Source organism: Orycteropus afer, unplaced genomic scaffold, assembly GCF_000298275.1.
Source record: "Orycteropus afer afer isolate SDZICR_OR568_19922 unplaced genomic scaffold, OryAfe1.0 scaffold00197, whole genome shotgun sequence".
Classification (NCBI taxonomy): domain Eukaryota; kingdom Metazoa; phylum Chordata; class Mammalia; order Tubulidentata; family Orycteropodidae; genus Orycteropus; species Orycteropus afer.
This window is the reverse complement of record NW_006921784.1, coordinates 5,020,020-5,044,234: the sequence shown is the minus strand read 5'-3', so window position 1 is coordinate 5,044,234 and position 24,215 is coordinate 5,020,020. Positions and strand designations below refer to the sequence as shown.

At 41.2% G+C, this 24,215-nt stretch overlaps 1 protein-coding gene across 1 annotated transcript in view; it reads right to left on the bottom strand.

Annotated features, from left to right (window-relative positions):
• Positions 1-24,215, bottom strand: part of EWSR1 (EWS RNA binding protein 1) — a 28,764-nt gene that overhangs the window by 4,116 nt on the left and 433 nt on the right. Inside the window, exons 2-12 of the mRNA XM_042781934.1 lie at positions 20,264-20,380; positions 20,076-20,127; positions 18,733-18,856; positions 18,318-18,335; positions 12,100-12,286; positions 9,625-9,792; positions 6,670-6,881; positions 5,548-5,728; positions 2,719-2,753; positions 2,166-2,198; positions 1,734-1,852 (exon numbers count right to left, since the gene is read on the bottom strand). Coding sequence (XP_042637868.1) covers positions 1,734-1,852; positions 2,166-2,198; positions 2,719-2,753; positions 5,548-5,728; positions 6,670-6,881; positions 9,625-9,792; positions 12,100-12,286; positions 18,318-18,335; positions 18,733-18,856; positions 20,076-20,127; positions 20,264-20,380 — 1,246 coding nt within the window. The remainder of the gene's footprint in view (positions 1-1,733; positions 1,853-2,165; positions 2,199-2,718; positions 2,754-5,547; positions 5,729-6,669; positions 6,882-9,624; positions 9,793-12,099; positions 12,287-18,317; positions 18,336-18,732; positions 18,857-20,075; positions 20,128-20,263; positions 20,381-24,215) is intronic.

The window sequence follows — 24,215 nt, the reverse complement described above, 5'->3', positions numbered from 1 at the left end:
CCGGAAGCTGCTGCAAACTGGAAGACGACATTGGTAACAAAACTAGCATCAGCATCCATACAATATAAAAAAACTACCTCCCTAGCTCCCACTTTCTCCCACACGATCAACTCAAGTTACCAAGTCTGGTGACCTCCAGTTAATGGTGTGGATGTGGTAGACATAGTACTGGGGATGCTAGCAGGAGTCTAAGTTGGTCAGCTATACCATTATCTTTTGAAGCTGCAACATACACACCTTAAGAACCAGCAATTCCACTCCTAGGAACATACTTCAGAGAAACCCATGCACCAGTACAGGAACGCACACTGCAGCATCGTTTGTAGTAAAAACCTAGAAACCACCCAGCTGTCTAAGAAGAGAATGCATAAACAACTTGTGGAGCTCCGGTGGTGTAGTGTCCAACACATCTGACTACTAACCAGAAGATCGGCAGTTCAAACCCACCACCTGCTCTGTGAAAGGAAGTTAAGACAATCTACTTCTGTATAGATTTACCACCTTGGCAACACAATGGAGGTTGCTATGAATTGGAACCGACTCAATGGCCATGAGTCTGGTTTTGGTTTTACACTTACGAATGGAACACAAAGTCCCCAAACTTCTGAGCATCTGCTTGAGGTGTCCCCAGCTCCCTAAGAAACCCTGTTTCTTTTACAGTCTTCCCATCTCACTAACAACTGCAACATTCCAGCCTCGGGCCAAAATTTTGGAAGTATCCTCAATTCCTCTAGGTTTCATTGGAAACATACCAGAAAATTTTTGTCCTTCATTATGTATATGGAATCTGAACATTTTTTATTTACCTTTGCAACTGCTACTACCCTGGTCACCTCTCACCTGGTTACTACCATCATGCGTCTGGTCTGCCTGCATCTCTCCCCGCCTGCTCCCGCATTGTCAGATCACATCACTGCTCTGCATTCTACCTTACCCGACTCCTTATAATGATGTCCTCAAAGCCAGCTCTGCTCTGGGTCTCTATCACTGCTGGCCCCAACTCTCACTAATCCTCCTCTACCCAACTCTGCTCTGGGCACACTCGCTTCCTTGATGTCCCTTACAACTGCCAGGCAAGCCCCTGCCTCAAGACCTTTGCCCTTGCTGTTCCCCCTCCATGATTCTGAAACATCCTTCTCTTTAAGAGCTGTATGGCTCCATTCAGAACTAGGAATCCAACTCCAACTCGCAGAAATGTATAGTCGAGAAACCCATGCACTGTGTCCAGACACAGGCACAAGAAAGTACACTACAGCACTGTCCGCAGCAGCACGGTTTCTTCCATGCGCCTTATTTGTGTTCCTCCATAACCCTCATTTAATATACACCATCTTTGGCTCTACACTCCCCACTGCATTTAAGCTCTCAGATCAATGCCTGCTAAGCAGTGCTCAATAAACATTCAAACTCGGAAACACGGGAAAAAGTATTACTGAGGGAACAGCTATAAAGAAAAAGAATGACAAAATTAAGAGGAAAGGAGGGAAAAAGGGATACAACCAGGAAGAAATACACCAGATGCTACAAAGGAACTCAAAGTTATATATAATTTTGTTAGTATTTTAGATTTCAAAAAAGTAGCGTTCACACCGAGTGTTCCTTCAATTAACCACATGGTGTCCAGAGAGAAAAAAGCCAGGTGGCTTCAGAAATGACAGCCAGCACTGCTCCAACCTCCAGACAGTGTTGAGCAGTCCCAAGTCCCGCTGGTTCTGGCTATGCCCTTTACTCACCTTAACCACCCCACACTGCTTAAAGAAGTCTGTCAGCTCATCGAGAGTCACATTGTCATTTAATCCTTGCACATAAATCGCACTGTTGTCAGAATCTTCATCTGGATCTACAGGTGGGCCTTGAGGAGAAAACAGGACAAGAGCAGAGTTACTGCCATTGTCTACGAGTAATTATCAATCAACTGGTCACTACTGCCCACTGGTACTCTTCACAAAGCTAAGAGAACTGCCAACCTTCACTACAACAACACTGAAAACTTGTGGTTTAACTTTAAGGCCAGTATGAGTAGATGCTCACGGTAAAGGAAGACCCAAGTAGCCCTCGACAGCAAGAATGCCACCCTGATCTACCACGCTGCTGAAATTAGCACGTGTGCACATCTTTTCTATTCACTTATAAGACAAACCATAAGATCAAGAATTTAAAATTACCTAAATCAAGATCTGGTCCTTCGTCCATGGGTCCTGCCAACCAGGAAAGATTATATAAAATACTATTAGTACACGCCTGGTAAGCTACAAACCTTACAAACACACATAGCTATCTACTATACCACCATTTGATGGGGCTTCATTAAATTCAAAATGACCCGCACTGCTTAAATGATGCAGTGCCCCTTTAACATTGTGATAGGTTTGCTAGGGTTTGTTTGCTGATTTGCTTTTAAACCATTAACCAAATACACTCTCAGTGCTTATATGCCAATTAGCATTAAACTTAAGTCAAAAGTTTTCCTCCAAATAAACCAAATTTTAAAAATGTACTCTCCCCCACATTACAGAAGCAGTTGCTCAATACTTTGAGTCACCCTTTGTTTTGTAACCATAGGTTAACCTTATTACCCCTAAGACAATGCCGGCAGTACCCATTAGTCTCTTTTGTATAGTGGTTTAACACTTATGAAACTAATAAAAAATTATATTTTTTCTAAAAACTGACTGTATTTTTTTTAAACACTATCCATGGTAATACTCAAAAACTTACCACCAGGCTTATTGAAGCCACCTCGCTCTCCAGCGCTGCTGGGGGGATAAACGAAGAAATGAAGGCCTTTCCCTTTAAAAGCCAGTACCGCTCTGAGCCTTGGGGGGGCTCGTGGGGAAGAAGGGCACTGGCTAAACACATCTCCAAACAATGCATCTCTCTCATCTTGTCACTATGCCTTTCTTCAGGGCAGCTTGCTCAAATTTCCTTTATATACAACCTTGCTTGTCTGATTGTACACACCAGTGTGGTTGATTCCTTTCATTTCGGGGGCTGGTATTAATAGTGCAATACTTGGCAAAGTAGGGTGAAAAAATAGATCCCAAACACCCACCCATCAGCTGAAAAACAGGGAGAACTTGGTGTAAAGAGAAGTAGCAAGCTGGGACAAAGGCTGTGATGAACTTTTCATGTTCATAAAGGTGCACCCTCAACCTCTCCCAGGGGAGAGCCATGAGGCCCTGGGCTTCCTAACAAGTCACAGTATAATAAAGCAAGGGACAACGCATTAAATGCCTACAACACACGTAAGAGGACAGGTCCATCCAATCTTCAGCATAAAGCCATACATTTCAGGCACGAATAGATTTAACAATCGCTGTGAAAGGAGAATTTACAACAAATTCCAAAGCTCAACGGACTGAGGGTGCAACTTTACAGACATACCAGTTAAGAATAGGGACCATGGCAGTATGAAAGTTACTGTCATGCATATTTTAAAGAGGAGGAAGAAATAGGAATTAGGTTTTTTTGGTTAGGATTTTTTTTTTTTTTTTTTTCCAAAATTAAATAAAGGCAGCTTCCCAGTTGGAGGCACTGAGATTTTTTCTAACCAGTATTGCACCTTTAATACCTTAATATACAATTTCAAGCTGTTGCATGCAGCTTTGTTTCCTTTTTAAAAGTACACACCATAAAATGTTCTCTCTCTTTAAACACAAAAGGTTACACTTTAATGTTACACAATTCTAGAGTATTATACCTCCTCTGGTTCATTACCAAACAACAAGTATGAAGTTACCAAAGTTACAGAAGGATTCCATTTATACAATGAAAACATTTTGTTAAAAATATTCTATGTATATTTTTCCTCTCCATATGGACACCGTGTCTAGTCCCACTTTTCATTATGCTGCCGGCTGAGTACTGAGTACGGGTACTTTTTAAGTATTGAAGTGTATACAAGGCTCTCACTTTGTAACCTGTAGCATATAAATGCGACAAAGCATGTTAAAAAGTTTCCACGTTTAACAGCCAATGAAAATATCAAAATACTGAGGCAATGAAAAAGGGCATGTTAACAACATTGAGTGCCTTACCTGCAGAAGACACTGAAAACCATCACCACACCACAATACAAAGGGGAGGGAAAACGCCCCGCCCTGTCCCCACAGGACTCAAACGACTGCTTCACAGTCTGGTGAGAGACCTATGGGGAAAGCCAGGCTCTTTCCTACGGCTCCGGGAGACTTCTCGTCCAGAATGAGGGACCCCTCTACCAGTAAGATTAGTAGAATGATTACTTCTGGAGTATTACACTGGACAAACTTGAAATTGTTTTTGCAATTGGAAAATACTAGGAATTCTAGGTGATTTGAGACGTGATGATAGTAATTTCAAGTGTCTAGTTCTATTTTAAAACATCCATAAAGTGAAACCTTTATAATGGAATGATTTTCTCCAAATCAGAACACTCATTTTACTTTATACTAAATTACGCATCAATTTTTGTATGTTGTAAAAGGACTGATTCCGCCAATAAAGATTTCACTGAAGACTTTAGATTATTTGTTTAAGTTATGCAGAATGTGTAAGAGTATTAACTGTCTTTCAATAGTGAATAGATTTGCTAATATGAAAATTATGGATTATCTTTTTTTATCTATTTAATTTTGAAGTCCACGTCTATTAAAAAAAAAAATCCAATTTCTCCTTGAACCAACAGTGGAATCTAATCCAATTTACTGAATATAACATTCTGCATAACTTTTAACTAGCTTATATAGGGACAGAACACACACAGAACTAAGCCTTCTGGATTACGTTAACCACTAACATTATACCTCACCTTCATTAAAAAGCACAGACACCAGGAAGGGAGGAGGGAAGGGAGGAGGGAAAGGAAGGGCGGGCAGAGGTAGCAGGGTTGTGTTATTGATCTGAACAAAGTTTTCTAAACCAGATTGTGCCATCAATCAAAATGGTCAAACCGATTTAGACTTCTCAAAAATCTCCAATGGGGAGTGATCCTGTAATTACATACATAACTCTGTAAAAAGCGTTTGGGTTTTTCTGTACTCCAACCAAACTCTAGGTACCTCAGGCCACAGTTTAAGGGTTATAACAGGACCAAGATCATCATTATGCTCAACAATTCCAAGTGCAAACAGAAGTTGGGGACAAACAATATGGGAAACAGCTGCATTCTTTTCTTTGCAGTATATACACCAGGTATCTCCAGACAACCATTCAGAGGCAATTAGTTAAAAACCTAGGGTTGTTAGAAGGTTTGTGTGTGTTCCATCCCAAATCTATTACCCACAGAGGTGTGTTACCTCTGGAAACCATGAAGGGAACTGAAAGCTCTAGTTTCAAAACTGCTCTTTGTTTTTCCCACCCCAACAAAGTATACTGGCAGGAAAAAAGCAAACTGCCACTCAATGTATGCCCGCAAGATGACATTTCCATGTTTTAGAAGATGGCTTGTGCACAACAGATTGTCCATGGAAATGCAGAAACAAATTTCTAACGTCTTTCAGTCCCTTCTTTCCATTGAAAATCCTATGGATGAAACAAAATTAGGTAAAAGGAGAAAAGGTTTGCTCTTACCCCATTCCACCGCGTCCTCCGCCCCGCCCACCTCTGCTCATGCCTCCACGATCAAATCCCCCTCTTCCCCTGCCCCGGTTATCAGGGCCACTCATGCTCCGGTTCTCTCCTGGTCCGGAAAATCCTCCAGACTCCTGCCCATAAACACCCATGCTACTGGGGTGGTCCTGTCGGAATGAACCTGAGGAAAGAGTCACACTTGTAAGCCACGGACCAGCATTTATACCCCTGCTTGATGCACTTTCTCCTGGAATCAGACTTCTAAATGGCTAGATTCTATCCAGGTACCATCTTCTTTATGCCATGATTAAGTTCAATAAAAACTGCTGGTTCATCCAGACTGAAATAGCCTTACTATATGCTGCTCTAGAAGAAACTGCTCCCAAATAAAGGGAGGGGGGGAGGGAAAAAAAAAAAAAGGCCCTGTGGCCAACAGGCCAACATACAGTGTATAAGATTCTGTGTCCTAAGATACCTTTGAAAGTTGTTTCTTTCAACTATACTCAAGGAACAGAAAGAGAGCCAGGTTTCTTAGGGCTTTAGAATGTTGCTAGGGCTGGGCTCAATCAAGCAGCTACTCAATCTGTAGTGGCAAAGACACATGCCTGCAGATGGGATTTAATTTAAAAAGATCAATTGATTCAAGTAGAAATTAAACTATTAAAGGCAGTTTTGGGTTTTCAGTTACTTTTTCAAACAAAAGAACTAGAAGCATTTTGTATAGAGGATTTCTCCTTTACAGATTATAAAAAATATACACATACATGGCACTGACTCGACTATAGAGAGATGCCTGCCTACTCTCTTGCTTTGCAGTCCATGCTTGGGGTGGACAGGCCATAAGGAGTAACAGCTTTACTCACTGCACATAACCTTTCCAAAGAGAGCAGGGCTGGCAGTCTAAAACACTTTTTTTTCTGATCTGTTTTAAATTCTTTTAATTTTTTCCTGCAAGGCTATAACAAAATTAAAATGGAGAAGAGGAACATCTCAGCTGTCTGCTAGGATGTTATGCCCTACAGGTGCATCGTGGAGTCCAAAAGTAACCATGGTAAAGAGCTTCCCCATGTCAGAAACTCCAAACACAATCATGTCATTTGGTTTTCTCTCTTAGCAACTCACTCTGCTGCCCGTAGCTGCTGCTCTGTTGGCTATATTGACTTGGAGCCTGGCTGTAGGATCCAGTCTGGGGGGGGTAACTAGTGGGTGGCTGTTGCCCATAGCTGCTCTGCTGCCCATAGCTACTCTGCTGTCCATAGCTGGTCGGCTGCCCATAGGTGTTCTGCTGAGAGTAACTGCTCTGATCATAGCCAGTCGGCTGTGAAGAGGAGTAGCTGAAAGAAAAAAAAAAAAAAATGCTTTGTAGGAAGGAAAGCAAGCTTCATTATTCCTTTAAGCCCCTTGAATAAAAGTGACATTCACAGCACCTGACATAACTAAAATTCACTGCCATCAGTTGGATCTGACTCATAGCGATCCCTCCTTGGGTTTCAAACGCCAGCCTTCTGGTTAGCAGTCAAATGCCTTAGGCATACTTTCCACGTATCTAGTTTGAATTTTAAATAAGCCAACATTTTTGTATTTAGAAAATAAAGCTTTAAATGAAAGAGAAGAGAGTATTTATTGTAACAACCTATCCAAAGAACCCCTAGAGTCATCCCTCAAATCCCCCACCTCTGTTTAAAAATAAAATAGTCAGTTACACTCAAGGCAAACTTGGGAAGTCTCTCCTGTATTAAGGGAAGAGTATGCACATGTGCATGCAAGGCAGGCTAACTCAGGGAGAACAGAAGAGAGAAAACACAGGTTAAGTTCAGGGGTCAGTTCCAAGCTTATTTCTAATAATTCTCCTAAGCAATGACGATGAGTTTCCGTAGGTACAAGGCTGCTTGCTAGGGGACAAACCAAAATGGGTGATTTGACATTTAAGATTTGTTTCAATGTTCAAAATCACTCTGTGATACAGTTTTGAATTTTCAGGCATGCCTGATCATCTATGAAATCTGGGCATTAATAATGAAAAGGTGGAGAAGTAAATTCTATGATCAAGAGCCTGTATGGAGAGATGAATGTCACAGATCAGTATGTCAATTATACAGCAAGGAAACTAACCAGAGATACATTCTTACACAAGAATAAGGTACTAAACTCTTAAACTGGTATTAAACTCTTGATGAACCACGATAAACAAACAGAACAACATATTTTCACCATACAATTAAACTAAGCCCGTCACCATGCCCTTCATCACAGCTGTATGAATAGACTCTCTTTTCAACAACGTTCTCCTATTCAACTTGCCAGACTAACTGTTCTCAGGCTTACAGGGGTGTGCTGGCCCCCTTTGCTCCAGGTTGCAGACACTGACCCAATCAGCTGGTTTTGTTCCTATACCTGTTCACGACTGCTGCAGTTTAATGTGTAAACTGATGAAGTGAGTGCAAAAAAGGAAGTGTTACTTCTAACAAAACTGATACTTCACAGTACAACTCAGACAATTCATGTACAGACTTGCTTCAAATTAAATGTGGGTGAGACAACTTACAGTTCACCCCCTATTTTAAAGAAATCAAAATAGAACATTATAGCTACTGGTGTGGTTAATACAACCAGAGAATGTGGAACAAATAAACCTGTAGTCAAAATAGAGGGCCTTGCAAACATGGACATACTGGTGGATAGGTGAGTGGACAGGCTGAACTATTAGATATGTCTACGCAGTAGGGAGTGTGCCCATGACCATGGATAGGGTTGACAGACAATGTAGAAACAAGTGTATTGGTATGTTCTGTAAGAATTCCCAGGTATATAGTAGGGACAAGGTTGTAGTCACTTCTTGCCACAGCCAGCTATCCTGAGGGAGCGAGTAGTTGGACCTGTGGGCTTGGGACCATAGTCGCAAGGGACATCAAGTTCAATCGGCATTACATACTACACAAAACACTTTTCCACATCCTACTTTGGCAAGTAACAACTGGGACCTTAAAAGCTTGCAAGTAGCCATCTAGATGCAATGATGTCTCTCTTTATCCAGAGCAGAGAAGAATGAAGAAAACCAAAGATTCATGGAAACAATTAGTCCAAGCAACTGGTACACCATGCGATCCTCAGCCTACACAACTATGTGACCAAGGAACTAGATGGTACCCGGCTACCATTGTCAACCACTCGGAGGTGGATATATGTAGGAGATCCTGGATAGAGTGGGAAAACAATGTGGGATAAAATTCAAAATCGTTTAGGGAAAAAAAAAAAAAAAGGACCAGGTTTGCTGGTCTGATAGGGCCTGACAGAACCACTGAGACTATGGCCCATAGTGGCCCTCAGGTCTGGAATTGAACCCACTCCTGTGGCTTCCAGCCAAACAAAAGACAGGCATATGAGGTGAACATTTACATTAAGTAGATACATTCCCTGGAGAGATCAATCGTGGGAGAACAGAAGGGCTGTGTAGCACAGGGAAACAGCTCATGTGGCAGGAGTGCATGGAAGAGACACAACACAGGAAGAGGCAACTATGGGGAGGAAGTGGAAGGGGAGCTGTTGCATTGTGGTAAATTGTAGTCAACACCACGAGACAAAGTGTATGTGAGCTGCTGTATGGAAAGTGAATTTGCTCTGTTAACTTTCCCCCAAATCATAATTAAAAAAAAAAAAATAAAAAAAAAAGGTCTTGGCCCAACATGGAAATGCTGCTGCAAAAATAGACATCTATGTGTGTTAAATTAACCATAGAATGATTTAAGGTGAATTCCATCTTTTTTTTTTTTTTTAAATAACACCCTGTGCTTCAATTGACCAACTACCTATCCCAACTGCTTTGGAGAAGGCAGCTTTTATCTGTTCTGTTTAACTGCTTTCATGTATTTCTGCTCATCCTTCTGAATTAACTAAAAGAGAAAAATCAAAAGGAAAAGCCTAGACTGGTAAAAGTGGCTCTGTTTATACTTACTGAGGTATTATTTTTAATGTAATAACATGGTCAGATGCATCATGAGAACAGTCAGATATCAACAATCTGATAAAACTGTAACGTTAATCTACTAGCCTGTTGGCCACAAGTATGAACATACTGACCTGGTAGGAGGATAGGATGGAGGTGCGGTGACTGGCTGCATGGGGTAGCTCCCAGGTACTTGGGGATAACTATAGTTACTCTGTCCATATCCCATGCTGGGCTGGTTGTAACCTCCTGTGCTAGACTGAGGTTGACTTGTCTCAGCAGGCTTGCTACCATCCTGTGGTCTAAAGGGGAAAATCAGAAAGTGGGACTTTGTTTTTCATCCACAAACTCTTTGTTAAGAACACAAATCTCACAAATCTATGAGCTTAGAAGAAGTACAACAGTAAACTATGTCAAATCCAGTGCCTGTCAACTGCATTTGCTGGAAGACAACACTAAGGAAAAGGAGAAGGAACCATAGCCACAGAAGACGTATCAACGTGCTCCATGTTCCATATCGTTGTTAGTTGTCATCAAGTTAATTCCAACTCATGGCAACCTCGTGTGGAGAGCAGAACTGCAGTATGATCTTTCAAAAGCAGACCTGTCTTCTCAGGGTCTGAACCACCAACCTTTTAGCAACCAGTCAAGTGCTTACTTAAACCATCTGCACCACCCAGGGACTCATTATTCTATGTTAATGTCTATAAAAAGCAGTTAAAAGTTTTGTGCTGCCAATCTAAGCAATCTGGGAAGAAAAACGTTAAGGAAGAAAATGTTTTTCTTCTCAGACAAGATTACTGAAAGTAAAGGTCAAGAAGCTTTAATAATAAAGCAGTTTGAGGTTGAACAGCACTTATCTAAGTCCATGGTGTTCGTAAATTTGCATTATCTGTGGATTCCTCATGTTTCTCATTTCGAGACTTGAAAAAAAAAATTCTCTTACTACTATCACAGATAAATCTAACCTTGCCTCAAAGTCTCCATAATGAAAATACCAGAGTGGGGCAAGGACACGTACACACACAAGTCAACTCATGCCCAGGTAACTGGATATTACTTCTATTAAGTGAGGAAAACCAATCCCAATCCCAATCCCAAAACAAAGTCCCAGGGGTTTCTAATTACCTCCTTCCCCTAACAGTTTGTAGCAGGGTTGAAGGCAAGTGAGCTATCTTAAGCTCCAAGAATCCGCAAGCAGACCAGAGAGGATGTAGAGGTACTGGCTTCCCCAGTGCCGTAACTGGTCTTAAGTGCCCTCTTTCCAGTGGAAAAGGGAGTAGCTGTCACTGAATCATGAGAGACAACTGTTTTAAAGTGGTAAGACTGAAATTAAAGAGGAACCCAAGAAGGATAAGGATGGTTCATGTAATTTAAAAAAAAACCACCATATACAAAACCCACCAGTGGTGGCTTGGGTATACTGCTGCAACAGAGCACCACGTGGGACTGTACACCCGACCTCTATGAAGTGCCTCGGTCACATGAAATGAGACCCTCCAGCAATCAGTTCAACTTTACTTCAGAAGCTGCCTGGCACATATAAAACAAGTAGCTCTGATCACTAGCCGTGTATTTCAGAAGTCACTTCATGTGTGTCTGTCAGAGCTAACATCTCCACAGTAGAAAAAAGTCTAGGTTGATTTCCTGTATTCCCTAAAAAGTTTTCTTTCAAATCAGAATTCAATGTTCCTTCAGGACCGTACGTGGGAGTCATGTAAGTGTACTGCCTACAGCCAAGACCTGAAATCTTCTGTTAAGTAATGTTACCTGCTGTTAACCAGCCATGAGGCACCCTGGCTGCACAGTGGTTAAGTGCTCAGCTGCTAACCAAAAGGCTGGTGTCTGAACTGACCAGCTGCTTCATGGTACAAAGACTTCAGCCTAGAAAACCCTATGGGGCAGTTCTATTCTACACTGTCCTATAGGGTGTATGTGTCAGGACTGACTCAAGCACACAACCACTACCACCATCAGTTTGCCCCAATGTTCGTTCCACAGGAGGGGACCTCTTAAGAATTTATACTTGTCTATTTAGGTTACCAAAGCCTCTATATAATGTAGAAAAAAATCATGTCAACTGCTCACACCGAGGCACCAATGTTGGGCTTCCTGCATATGGTTGGATCCTCCTTGGCAACTTGGTCATCTAACAAGTATTTCTTGAATCCATATGCTACGCTCCCCCTCCAACTGTGAGCTACCATGCTTCCCCAAAGAGAAAGCTGTTACCATCACGGGGTCAATAAACCAAGGTAACAGCATCAAAACTACAATTCCATCAGTTGTTCTGCTGTGATGGAAACCACACACTCAATTTTCTTTTGGGTTTAGAAAAGCAAAAGGTTACTGAACCCATGCAGTGGCATTTGTCATTTTCGTTCTTGGATGGCACCATTTCTCAATTAAACGAAGAACATCTTTGTGGTGGTGGTCTAGAACATTAGTTAATATAATGACTATTCAAACACAGTTAACACCCAAGAGTAAGTATGTGAGAATAACCATTAAAAAGGAGCCAAGTCATGGAATCTGTAACTGTGCATACTTGTTTCTTTCCCTCAAATCTGAGACTGGACTTTGTTAGGAGCAGATGAGTGTGGCATTACCTTGCAGGTGCAGTGGCTGCTGGCTGCTGGCCATATGCTGGGTACGCAGGCTGAGTGCCGTATGCAGACTGAGCTGCATAGGAGGCCTGGGTGGTGGTCACCGTAGCAGTAGTGGTGTCGTAAGCACCAGTGCCGTACCCCTGGACTGGCTGGCTGTATGCCTGGGGGGCAGCTGGAGTACTGTAACCTGGAAATAAAGGAGAGCTGTGTCAGGCTTCAGGTCCTCTCAGAGATCTGCCTATATGCTCATTAACGGAACAATTCGTAAAATGCCTCATTCAACCACCATGGTATTTAACCCCTATAATGATTTCCCCTTCAGTAAGAGCAGCAACAGACTAGTATTTAAAGCTCAGTTTTCTGAATGCACCCAGTTTTCAGTAAAGCACTGTCAGATTTACTTTTAAAACAACACATAATAGAAAGAAGGGGGAGAGTATGGTTCCTTCTGCCCATCTTGGAAACATCCAGAGGGGATTAAGTCTTTTTTTTTTGCTGCAAATTCTGTACTGGTTTTGCTAGCAGGCTTAACAACTCCCTCAACTAACTACTTAAGTAACAACCACCAGCAAGCAGGAATAAAATGACCCAAGAAAAGCTAGGCAAACGACCAAGCATTTTAAATTTAAAAAACAAACAGAAAAATCCTAGCACTAAAGCTTTGTCACTGAGAGCTGTAATTTGGGTAGGGCTTCATTTCATTATGCTCCTTCAGTCCCAAGCACTCTATCATGAGCAGTTCATGTTTAGTTTAAGGAGACTGGAAATTCCCAGAATACTTGTGTTTCATTTTCAGTGGTAGATGTGTTAACACGATTGAAAAATTTCATTTCAGGTAACAATTAATGAACTCATTATCAGCAATAAAATTTGAAATGGCACATTTGCCACATATAGGTATACTACAAATTACATGCTTAAGTAGAACCAGCACATATTACACCATTTAATTTTTATATTAAGCTGTTTTAAATTAATTACTCTCCCAAACAAATCTTGAGAAGAGAAACGTTTTTTGCATAATGAACTATTTGAGATTCTAGGTTGGTCACCAACAGTGAAGGCAGACACCAGAAGGCTGCCCTCTCCCCCTTCATTTGGTATTCCCCTAACTAGGAGTCACAAAGACTTGCTCGCTCAGGTATGCTGCAGACCAAGAAGGGTTCGTTCCCAGCTCCCGCCTTGGCTCCGCTACTCTATGAATGTTCACAGGCCTCACCCAGTCAGGGCAGGATTCACACCTGTTCCTCTACCCTCTGGGATTTGGGCCTGGAGTACAGTAAAACCCACAAAATCTGCAGCTTCTAACTTGAGCTCTCTTCCTATGATGCTAACCTTTCCTGGTGCTGAGCTCTTCTCCCTCCTACTCCTCATGGTCTATGGGAATGAGTCAGTCATGTGATTTTTGCTTAAGCTACACTTACATCCATTAAAGAAAAATTCTAATTTCATTACAGTAAAAGGAGCTCTGGTAGCGTAGTGCCTAAGGCACATGACTGCTAACCAGAAGGCTGGAGGTTCTAACCCACCAGCCACTCCTGGAAGGAAGGTTGGGCAATCTACTTCTGTAGTGTCATCACCTTGGAAACCCAAGGAGGGGTCATTAGGAGTCAGGTCCGACTCCAGGGCACACCACCACCACCACCACCACCACAAGAACAAAAGATAGTTGTAGTATTTAAAATAAATCTTAAACTAAGATTTCTCATTCTAGTTAAAATTTAGGGCCTTATTGCTTTAATTGGGAGCTCTGGTAGCATAGTGGCTAAGGCACTTGACTGCTAACCAGAAGGCTGGCGGTTCAAACCCACCAGCCACCCCTCAGAAGGAAAATGAGGCAATCTACTTCTGCAGTGATACTGCCTCAGAAACCCAAGGAGGGGTTGCTATGAGTCGGGTCCGACTTGACAGCACATAACAACAACATGCTTTAATTAGAATATAGCATCCTCAATAAATAAATATACAACTTACTAGCGAAAAACAAATAGCAACCTCTCCTATGTACAATCTAAAGCCTTTTGTAGCACAGAGTATACACTTTCTTCACCATCTTAAAAATTTTAGGGAAATTCTAAATTTAACTGTACACAAAAACAGTTATTTCCTTCTCAAAACTGTTGGGATGAAATGTATAGTAAAGAGTATTTCACAAAACAGAGAACCCAAGCAATGGTCTGAGCTGACATGTTGTTAATCCAAGCTGTTTGTTTAAACATTCTTTGTAGAGTCCTAAGGTCAACTGTACAAAGCACTAGTTTATTTAAATTTACCTAGACTCTAATTCTGCCTTCACGATTACTCCAACACAGATTTTGTTTTTTCTACACAATGACAGGCCATCCGTAAGATTTACATAAGCAATCAAGAAATGAAAACAAAAAAGCTAAAACTCATCAAGGTAGTAACTCACTCCTGTCATAAAACTATGGAGCAACAGCTAAAAGCCTTGTACTTCTAAAAGGATAACAGTATTTGGTTAATTAATAATCTTTAAATCTGTAGCACTCACACAAATAGCCAAGCAGAATGAGCAAAAATTAACAGAGCAATATGATTTAATGACAACAAAAAAGGAAAACACATCTACTACGTGCTGAAGACTTTAAGGGAAAATAAGACACATTGCACACACCAACCAAAATTTGTGAACCTGAGTAAAAATTAAAAAATTCTACTCTAATTTATTATTGCAATTTATATAGCAACTTTCTTTTGAAGCTTTATTTGTAAAAAGTTTGAGAGAGAGAACTATATTTTTATCCCCTTATGAACTATATCCAACGACTTTTATGTGTGAAAGTAGCATGTGGTGAGAAGTGTGCATGTACCCACTTACTACCAGTTAGGGTCACTGCCTAGTGTCTTTCAGCCTCGTTCTGCTCACCAGGTACAATTTTGGTTCATATCCCCAAAGGGTGTTGTAAAGGAGATATGAGAGGTCCCCCACCACCACCCCAAATACAAAGTCTACACAAACATCCCTTATTAAGTTTCATCTCTTGTTCATCCAAGCTGCGTATTTTTCAGGGTCCATAATCATGATGGGACTTTCTCAGTCGATGACAATGAGAATACATGATTCCAGAGCACCTAAAACACCATCACTTTTCCTATAAGTGATCCAGGGATTCCAAAGACTAGATTACACCTGTTCTAAAATATGCAATAGTGTTCTTTAATCCATTAAGCTCACCTTACAATTTCAAAATGCTGTGCTACAAATCCAAACTGCATGTCCTTCCCACAACTTCAACAGACACCACTGGGAAGTTCAGATAGACACTTCCCCTCCTATGCAAGACCCCATCAGTTTGACAGGTTGGAAAGAAGTCAATCCACATTATTCACAGATTTGGTTATTTTCAAAAATTGCCTATTTTATTTGTAATCCAAAATTAACACTCGGCACTTCTGTGGTCATTCTCAAACATACTTTAAGAGTACATACAAATTGGAAGGAAAAAGAAAGAAGAGGGCTCAATTCTCCCTGCTACAAAAATGGAAAGAGACTTCCCCTCTTTTCTTAGCCTCTTTGAAATGTATGTAAATCTTTTTAAAGGCTAAATAATAGCCTCTTGGAAATTTTACCACCCAAGGAAGGTTTCCTGAAGGACTTGGAAGTCTCTGAAATGCAATCAGTCAAGGAAGGTAGCAACCCTATCTTCCAGTGCCCTAACTTTAGCTGGCACTTGGTTCAAAGCTACAAACCTACCTCAGGTCATACACATGAGCAACTATTTTTTTCTTTGGACAAAGGCAATTAGCAAACACAGTGGCAATCCCGACTTCCAGGTAAATTTAGGAAAAACCTGCGAGATGCAGATGACACAACACTGCTTGCTGAAAGGGAAGAAGACCTGAAGCACTTACTAATGAAGATCAAAGATTATAGCCTTCAGTATGGATTACATCTCAACAAAAAGAAAACAAAAATCTTCACAACTGGACCAATAAGTAACATCATGATAAACAGATAAAAGATTGAAGCTGTCAAGGACTTCATTTTACTTGGATCCACAATCAATGCTCATGGAAGCAGCAGTCAAGAAATCAAACATCACACTGGGAAAACCTGCTGCTAAAGATCTCTTTAAAGTGTTCAAAATCAAAGATGTCACTTTGAGAACTAAGATGCATGCGACCCAAGCCACATTATTTTCAACTGCCTCATATACATGCGAGAGCTAGACAATGAATAATGAAGTCCAAAGGATTGATACCTTTGAATTATGGTGCTGGCAAAGAATATTGAATATATATGGATTGCCAGAAGGATGAACAAACCTGTCCTGGAAGAAGTGTAGCCAGAATGCTCCTTAAAAGTGAGGATGGCGAGACTTTGTCTCACCCACTTTGGACACAGTATGAGAAGGGCTCAGTCCCTGGAGGACATCAAATTTGGTAAAGCAGAGGGTCAGTAAAAAACAGGAAGACCCTCAACAATATGGACTGACACAGCGGCTACAACAATAGGCCCAAAGATGGTAATGATTATTGAGGATGGCACAGAACCGGATAATGTTTCGTACTGCTGTGCACAGGGTTGATATGTGGAGGAAGCAACTCTATGCTCTATGAAAGGGTTTATCATTAAATAAGCATTAAACCAGAACGCAGTCTGAACTGCATATCTAGTATGTATTACAAACAGTGCTAGCAAGTCTGCTTTATTTGAGGACTACCCGAGTTATTCTGAGAAATGTATGAAATAAGTTGCATTTGCTTGGCTATATAAAAGTTCCTTTCTGCTTTACCAGTCTCTCTAGGGGATATCCAACGAGCTCTGGTGGTACAATGGTTAACGCATTTGGTTGCTAACCAAAAGGTCGGTAGTTCTAACCCACCACCTGCTCTGTGGAAAAAAGATGAGGCAGTCTGCTTCTGTAAAGACGGCTTTGGAAACCCAGTAAGGGTCACCATGGGTCAGAAACGACTCGATAGCAGTGCGTTAGGTTAGGTTTTGGTTTTAGGGGACTATCAGTAATTCGAATTGCATTCTGGTTTAATGTTTAATCAATGATAAACCTTTCTTTCTCTTCTACTTTTGTGGTATGTATCTGGGTTGGCAGATTTTTCCCCAACAACTTATAGAAGGCAAAAATTCTGAGTTGCCCAACATGCGTGTTCCCAGCTAAGGTCTAACAAGGTGATGATGCTCTGCCCTCTTGTTTCAGCTTACATGCTATAAACAAGTGTCCTTTTAGCAATCTATTTAGTGCCATGTTTTCTGGCCATTTTTGTGCTTTTGTTGGTGACTTTGCTGTTAAAATGGTCTTCAGGCATGGTGCTGAAATGCCGCCTCATGTTCTCAAGCACAAGAAGGCTGTGATGTGCCTTTAGAAGCTTCCTTCAGGTGTGAATTAGAGTGCTGCTGGCCACGAATTCAATGGTAATGAATCAACAACGTACATGTTACACGAGATGTCACTGATCCTGTATTTTCCCTAGAGTAATGGTTCAGTATTACCTAATTTGGTATCTAAAATAATTTTACAGTATAAGCTTGAACATCAAGAATCTTAACTAGGTTCACCTCTGATAAACTGTAAGTAACTTGAAAAACTGTTATCAGTTTGAAAATAAGAGTTTTGACACCTTTAAGATATTTTTGTATTATTCTTTTATAGTAATAAAATAAAGATTAAAAAAAAAAAAAAAAAAAAAGAGGAACATTAGGAATGGGAGGGAGCCTGCAATATTACAGAATACTAAGTACAAAAAAAATTATTACGTGCTTTTCACTCTTAATCGCGGTATCAGGATATAATTTATTCTAATTCTTAGACATACTGGATAAAAATAACTCATAACACTCAAACAGAAAACCCAATATGTCTGGACTTGAAACCAACAGACAAACATGATACATGCAGGGCAGCAGTCTGCTCCTCTAAATAAATCTAATCATGCAATTCATCCTTAAGGGAATCAGGGGAATCGGCTGCGTACCAGTCACCTCAAATACCTTTGGAAAAGGTAACAACTATCATTAAGGCTTGACACAAACTAATATGGAATAAAACCTTCCCCAAAACCACACAAAGAAAAAGACATGGAACTGCGAATGGGACCTGAAGCAGTTTCCCATTAGCACCTTGTGTGTCATGTTAGAAAAATTTGGAGTTAAACAAATGAAAACACCTAAAGGGTTAACATTACAGGGTTAGACAAGATGGAAAGCATTTCTCATGCAAGAATGAGCAGGATAGTCAAACCTGTACTGGTCCCTTCTACTGTAGAAAGCACAAAACAAAAAGTAGAGGGTACACTATAAGATGAAGCAAACAGATGTGAAAAGTTTTATTTTTAAGCAGCTCAGTTTAAGAAAGCTCATTCTTACCCAGTATTAGCATCAGCACAATCTTTTACACATTCTCTATTTTGTTGTGAGATTGTTTAATACACTGTATAAAATAGATTAGAAGGAAGTTCTTTTCTCCCTCGAAATTTAATCTACCCACGTTCCATTAGAAATCTCACAAGGAGAATATAAAGAAAAGGAAAAAAGAAAAATATACCTCCTTCTCAGAATAAAGGATCCCCAGATGCCAGCACTTGTGAGTATGAGCAATAAGCCCCTTAGCAAGTGCCCCAGCCGTGTGACCCAAGTCTCTCCAAGGCAGGCCTTACCAGTAGGAGGCTGTCCATAAGAAGTTGCATAGGCGGTCTGCCCATAGGTTGCAGTGGTCTGAGCCTGGGTATAGCTGACATCAGTGGGTTGTCCATAGGTTCCGTAACTTTGCTGCCCATATGCCTGCTCCAAAGAAAATGGACACAAGAACTTCATATATGAACCTTGTATTTTAGAACAAAAGGGACTGGTTTGTTTCCAAGTTTCTAAATTAGAGAACCACAGTCAAAATATAGGTTTTTGGTAAAACTATTTTTAAAAAGATATGTGATCACAATATTGTGAATGCTTGTTTTTTTTTTTTTTAACCAATTCACTCATATTTTAGTAAACTTAACCACAAAAAGAGAGAAAAGTTCCTGAGATAAATTAGGCAAAATCTTAACTATACAGGAGAACAATAACGTGGCACTCTCAAGGGAAGAGCAATAAGGGCACAGGTGTGTAACTGCCAGCACCTACTGCAGCACAGTTTCGACTGGAAACAAACGTTAGCAAGACAAAAGGAACAAAGAGAAAGAAAATGTAGATGGAGCTGAAATCTGTCAATTTTGGAAACTAGCTTTTCAGCATGATACAGACTTTAAGGTTAGCACATCCAGAATACTGTCTTTTGAACTGGGACATCAGTAATACTTAAAACCAGGCAAAGAATGAACTATTCTTTCAGATGTTAGCATAATCATATTCCAGGTTTGTCTGAATGACCAGTTATGTAAGATCTGTCAGAGATACCACATTCTGGCTGTCCTAGAACAGGTTTCCATGGCAGAGTTATTAGTATCCATTTAACGCCACTGGACCGTTTCAGAATTCGAGGTGATCTTGAGAACACTGGGAGGCTAATTCTAGAATTTGTTGGTGCAGATTTTAAACAGACTGTGTACTGGAAAGAACTCAGGAGCTCTGTAGTTAGGCAGCCATGGCTTTTAGAGCTGACCCTGCCACTTAGTGTGCAACCACCAGCAAATTATATGATCTTTATGCATTGTAATTTTCTTATCTGTAAAACACTTACAATAATCTGCAGTATTGCAGTGATGACTAAGAAACTTAAGTAAATGTAAGTTAATAAAACATGCAGAAGCACCAGCATGGGTACCTAATATACCTGAAAAATGGTAAACACTAAAAAGTATACATAGCTAGCCATTCCCAGTTTTAGGACAGTCTCACTTATGATGGAAGAAAGTTTAAATACCTGAGTATTTTAGTATTACAATCACATTACTAATTCACTCTTCTGTTACCTAATTTTTGAAGACCTGTGCTAGCTATTTTAATGGCTGATAGAAACACTTTACTTAGAGATGCAACTACATATAATGACCTTAAAGCTCACCTGGGTGGTCTGTGCATATCCTTGAGTGGGCTGGGCGGTGTAAGCACTGTAGCTGTAAAAGAAATGTTAAAAAACTGAGTATAGAAAATCCAGATCCCATTACTACATCATCTAAATCTCTAGGAGGCTCTGTACTCTAAAAATATTAACTAACCATTGACAAAATATTGTCATAAAGACTGACTCACCCCTGCTGGGCTGCAGCTTGGCTGTAGGTACTGTAATCTGGAGAAAACAAGGAAAGAAAACATGAAAGATGAGAAGAGGAAGAAAGGCAAAGGAATTCAGATGGTAGGAGAGTTGATCTACAGGTTAACACAGATGTACCTTTCATCTCTTGACACCAAACCAAAGAGTAAATCTGGGTCAAATTCAGAACATGTTGTCATTTCAAATACATGACCATCATCCTAAGACTAACAGGATCAAAAGTATAAATTTACTTTCTTATATAAAAAGGAGGGATGCAACAGTATTTCGTGTTTAACACCAGACTGGTTAAGCAGCTATACCCATCTCCTCAAAAACTAGGTTTTCTATCACTCCCTTACTTTAGCAAGTTACATCAATCAGAACTCCCTAGCAGGACCACTCACTGCTGTGGAGCTGATCCTGACTCCTAGTAGAGTCTCTCCTGTAGGAGAGAGTGGAACTGCCCCATAGGGTTCCAAAGCTGTGAATCTTTACTGAGCAGACGGCCAGCCACATCTTTCTCCTGCAGGGTGGCTGGTGGGTCTAAATTGCCGACCTTTACATTGGCAGTTGAGCACTTTGACCACTGCACCTCTAGAGCTTATTATTAGGAAAACAACTATGACATAAAACGGCAAAGAACAAGAGAACAGATAACACAACCTGGTGTTTTAAAGAGTTTATGGACTGTGATAGGGTTACATTTGTACAACAATCCAAAAGCTAGATTATAAACCCCAGCACAGCAGATTTAAGGTACATTTCTGGAAACTGGCAAAGAGGAGCAAGCATTTCATCTTTTTTGAATAATTTCGTTTTAGGTAAAACTACCTTATTTTTAAGTAATGATTTTAAGTTTCTTCCCTCCTCTCGGTAAACCTTTCCACAATTTCCCATTTCGTGTGAAATTTACAATGTGTCAAAAGGGACTAAACTTTGGTCTGAGGTGCTTACTAGTGAAAACAAATATAAAAATGGTAAGAAGTTTTCACAGCACTGCTGAAATAAACTTATGGTCAGTGATTCAAATTTACCAGCCACTCTGTAGAATAAGGCAGTCTGCTTCTGTCAAGATTTACAGCCTTGGAACTCTTAAAGGGCATTCTACTCTGTCCCCTTAAGTCGCTGAATTGGAATCTACTCCACAGCAGTGGGTTTTTGTTTAAGCTCAGTTTATTAAAAAAAAAAAAAAAAAAAAAAAAAAGGCAGTTAATTATTTTTAAATAATTCTGCTTCTTTTGTCTTTCCTCTCTACAAGAATAAGTATTCTGTTCCATGTTTGAAGATAGTATTGCCATTAGAACTGCACAAAAGAGCTCTTTCTTTTCTAATCAGAAAGTAGTCCCTCATCCAAAAGCAATGGTTTATATTTCAGTTCTTAATGGAGTGGTTTTACCCTACTCCATCCAAAGCTGGCCTCACAGTCCTATCCTGACAGCAGTTTGCTGAATCCATCTCTTTAAGTTGGCCAATAGCTGCTCTGCAGGAGAAGGATGTGAGAGTCTGCTTCTGTAAAGACTTACAGTCTTGGAAACTCTGTGGGGTAGGTTCTATCCTATTGAGCCACTATAAGTTGGAATTAGCAGTGAGGTTTTTGGGTTTCTCTTTCTACCTCTCCACACTTCACTTACCCAACTTTCTGTATAACCCTAACTCAGAACCCTGAACCAGCAACACCAAATTAACTGCCCAAAGGCTATATGTAATGAACAGATTGTTTTGGTAAAACAACCTTAAGATATTGTCACTAGCACTACAACTCATGCTCTTCATAGGACATGTTAATGTGAAATAATTTCTTCCATGTGGTATTCATAAAATATACCAATGAAGCAACTAAAGTCACATCACTCCACATTTTGTTAAATTTTCTGCATTAGATGTGATTCTAAAACACTGACATGTAAATTCAATGCTTGCAAGTGGACTTGTACACAAGAGCAGTTATGTAAAACATAAAATTGGCAAAGCTGACGGCGAAAACTGATGATCTCAGATCAGTGTGAAACCAGAGGATTTTAGCCTCATCTTAGTGGGGGCTCACCAAGTCCTAAAAAAGGCAGCAAGCTTATTTCATGAGAATTACTGTTTATACCTATCTACAGCACAAAACATTGACCTCAAATATGGCACAGTTACACCCTGGTCAGATTATTTAACAACCAGTTGCATTTTGTTTGTAATTCCCAATTGTGGAACTGAAGACTTTATTAAAAATACAAGACAATCTGGGGAGAGACGGGAACTGTGATCCAGGGGGCTAGAGCACTAGCAATGTTCTATTTCTTGACAGAAGTAGAAATTCGTGTTGTATGTAGTTCGTTGTTAAACTGGACATATGCTTTAGTTACTTCTGTATATCTCATGTACATACGGGTGGGCTGGGGGGACATCTACCATTACTGAAGACTTTCAGATACTTTACAGCAGCCACCATCCAAACGGTAAGGATTCAGATATTCAGACTACATATGTAGCTAAGTTAAAATCAGTATACGGTAACTAATCATGGCAGCCAATATGCTTTGCTGTAAGGTTAAAGTTAAGGACTCAAAAATCAAGCCTAACACCTTGTCTGGCAGGAAAGAAAACTAAGGTCAAGATAAGTTATATGACTCCCCCAAGGTTTTCCCGCCCAGTCTGATAGGGTATGTATCTGCACGAACCACAACTGTAATTCTAACACAGTACATCGTGTCTAACAGTCAACAAGATCTGAGCAAAGCTGACCGAGAAAACGGCATATCCAACCATGCTGAATAAAAATTTGGACGTTCACACCTGCCTCCTAGAGACAACAGCCGCTGCCCTAACAAAATCCAAACACAGCAAGAAGAGGGAGGGTGGAAAGGGCATTTGGGCTGTGCTATTTCAGAGCTTTCTGGGGGGCAAACGTCAGAAAAATCTTTTAAGTAGCTGGATTCTGGACTCTTCTCAAACTAAAACTCGAAAATACCCATAGCTTTTCCTGTCTCCCGCCCTCATCTCCCCTCAGAGGCCGCCTGAGAATACCTCCGACACGCAGGAGTGCTGCCCTGCCAACCACCGCCGGTGGGCGCACGAAGGGGCTGCAAATCGCAGGTGATTTTTAGGCTACATTCTCACAGAAACCCACCCGGGCAACAGAGACCACCTTACACATCACATTCTAAAGTTCCAACTCCTCGGCGCGCCTACTTTCTCCATCAGCCCACGACATAAACACGCTTGTCGCCTCAACGGAAGCGAACGAACGTGCGAGACGATTGCTTAAGCAGAATTCCAATGCCGGCTCAGCCCTTTTGTTCCTCTCAGGTCAAAGAAGCCAGAAATTTCTTATGGGAGGGTTTCTGACCTCGCGATCCAAGCTGGCCTTATTTTACAACGGTTCGGCGTTGACTGGAAAAGTGCCCTTGGGAAGTCACTTAATCGCTTTTGGGTGAGGAAAGGTGAAGGGTCAGAAATAACGTTTAAAATCAAAAAGCCAGAGAGAGCAGCAGATTGGACGTCCTGACCGGGGGCATGCTGTCCACACCCCACTAGGGCTTAAGTTCAGCTTCGAGATGGAGCCTGCGGAGAGGGCAGCTCGGCGGCGCCAGACGCCCCCAACCGCCCGGGAAGCAAAGATGACCGGGCTCCCACTTACAGACCGAGGGAGAGGCCGATACCCCTCAGCTCACAAATCGGCCAAATTTTTTATTTGTTGGCTTTTTTTTCCCCTCGAGATTCTCTGAAAGGAAGAGTTGCCCTTCGCGCTTGGGCCGCCTCTCGGGAAGAGAAAGTGGATCACAGGGAAAGCCGGCCCGCGGCAGCTCCGCTATCCGCCCCCGACCCTGGTTTTGGGGTGCCAGGCTCGAGGCCCGGTCGGGTCCCCATCCCCCACGCAGGGCCCGGAGGCCCCAGGCCCCGCCCACGTGGCTGGCGGCCCAAAGCGCGGGGCCCGACGGCGGCCACACAATGGAGGCCTCG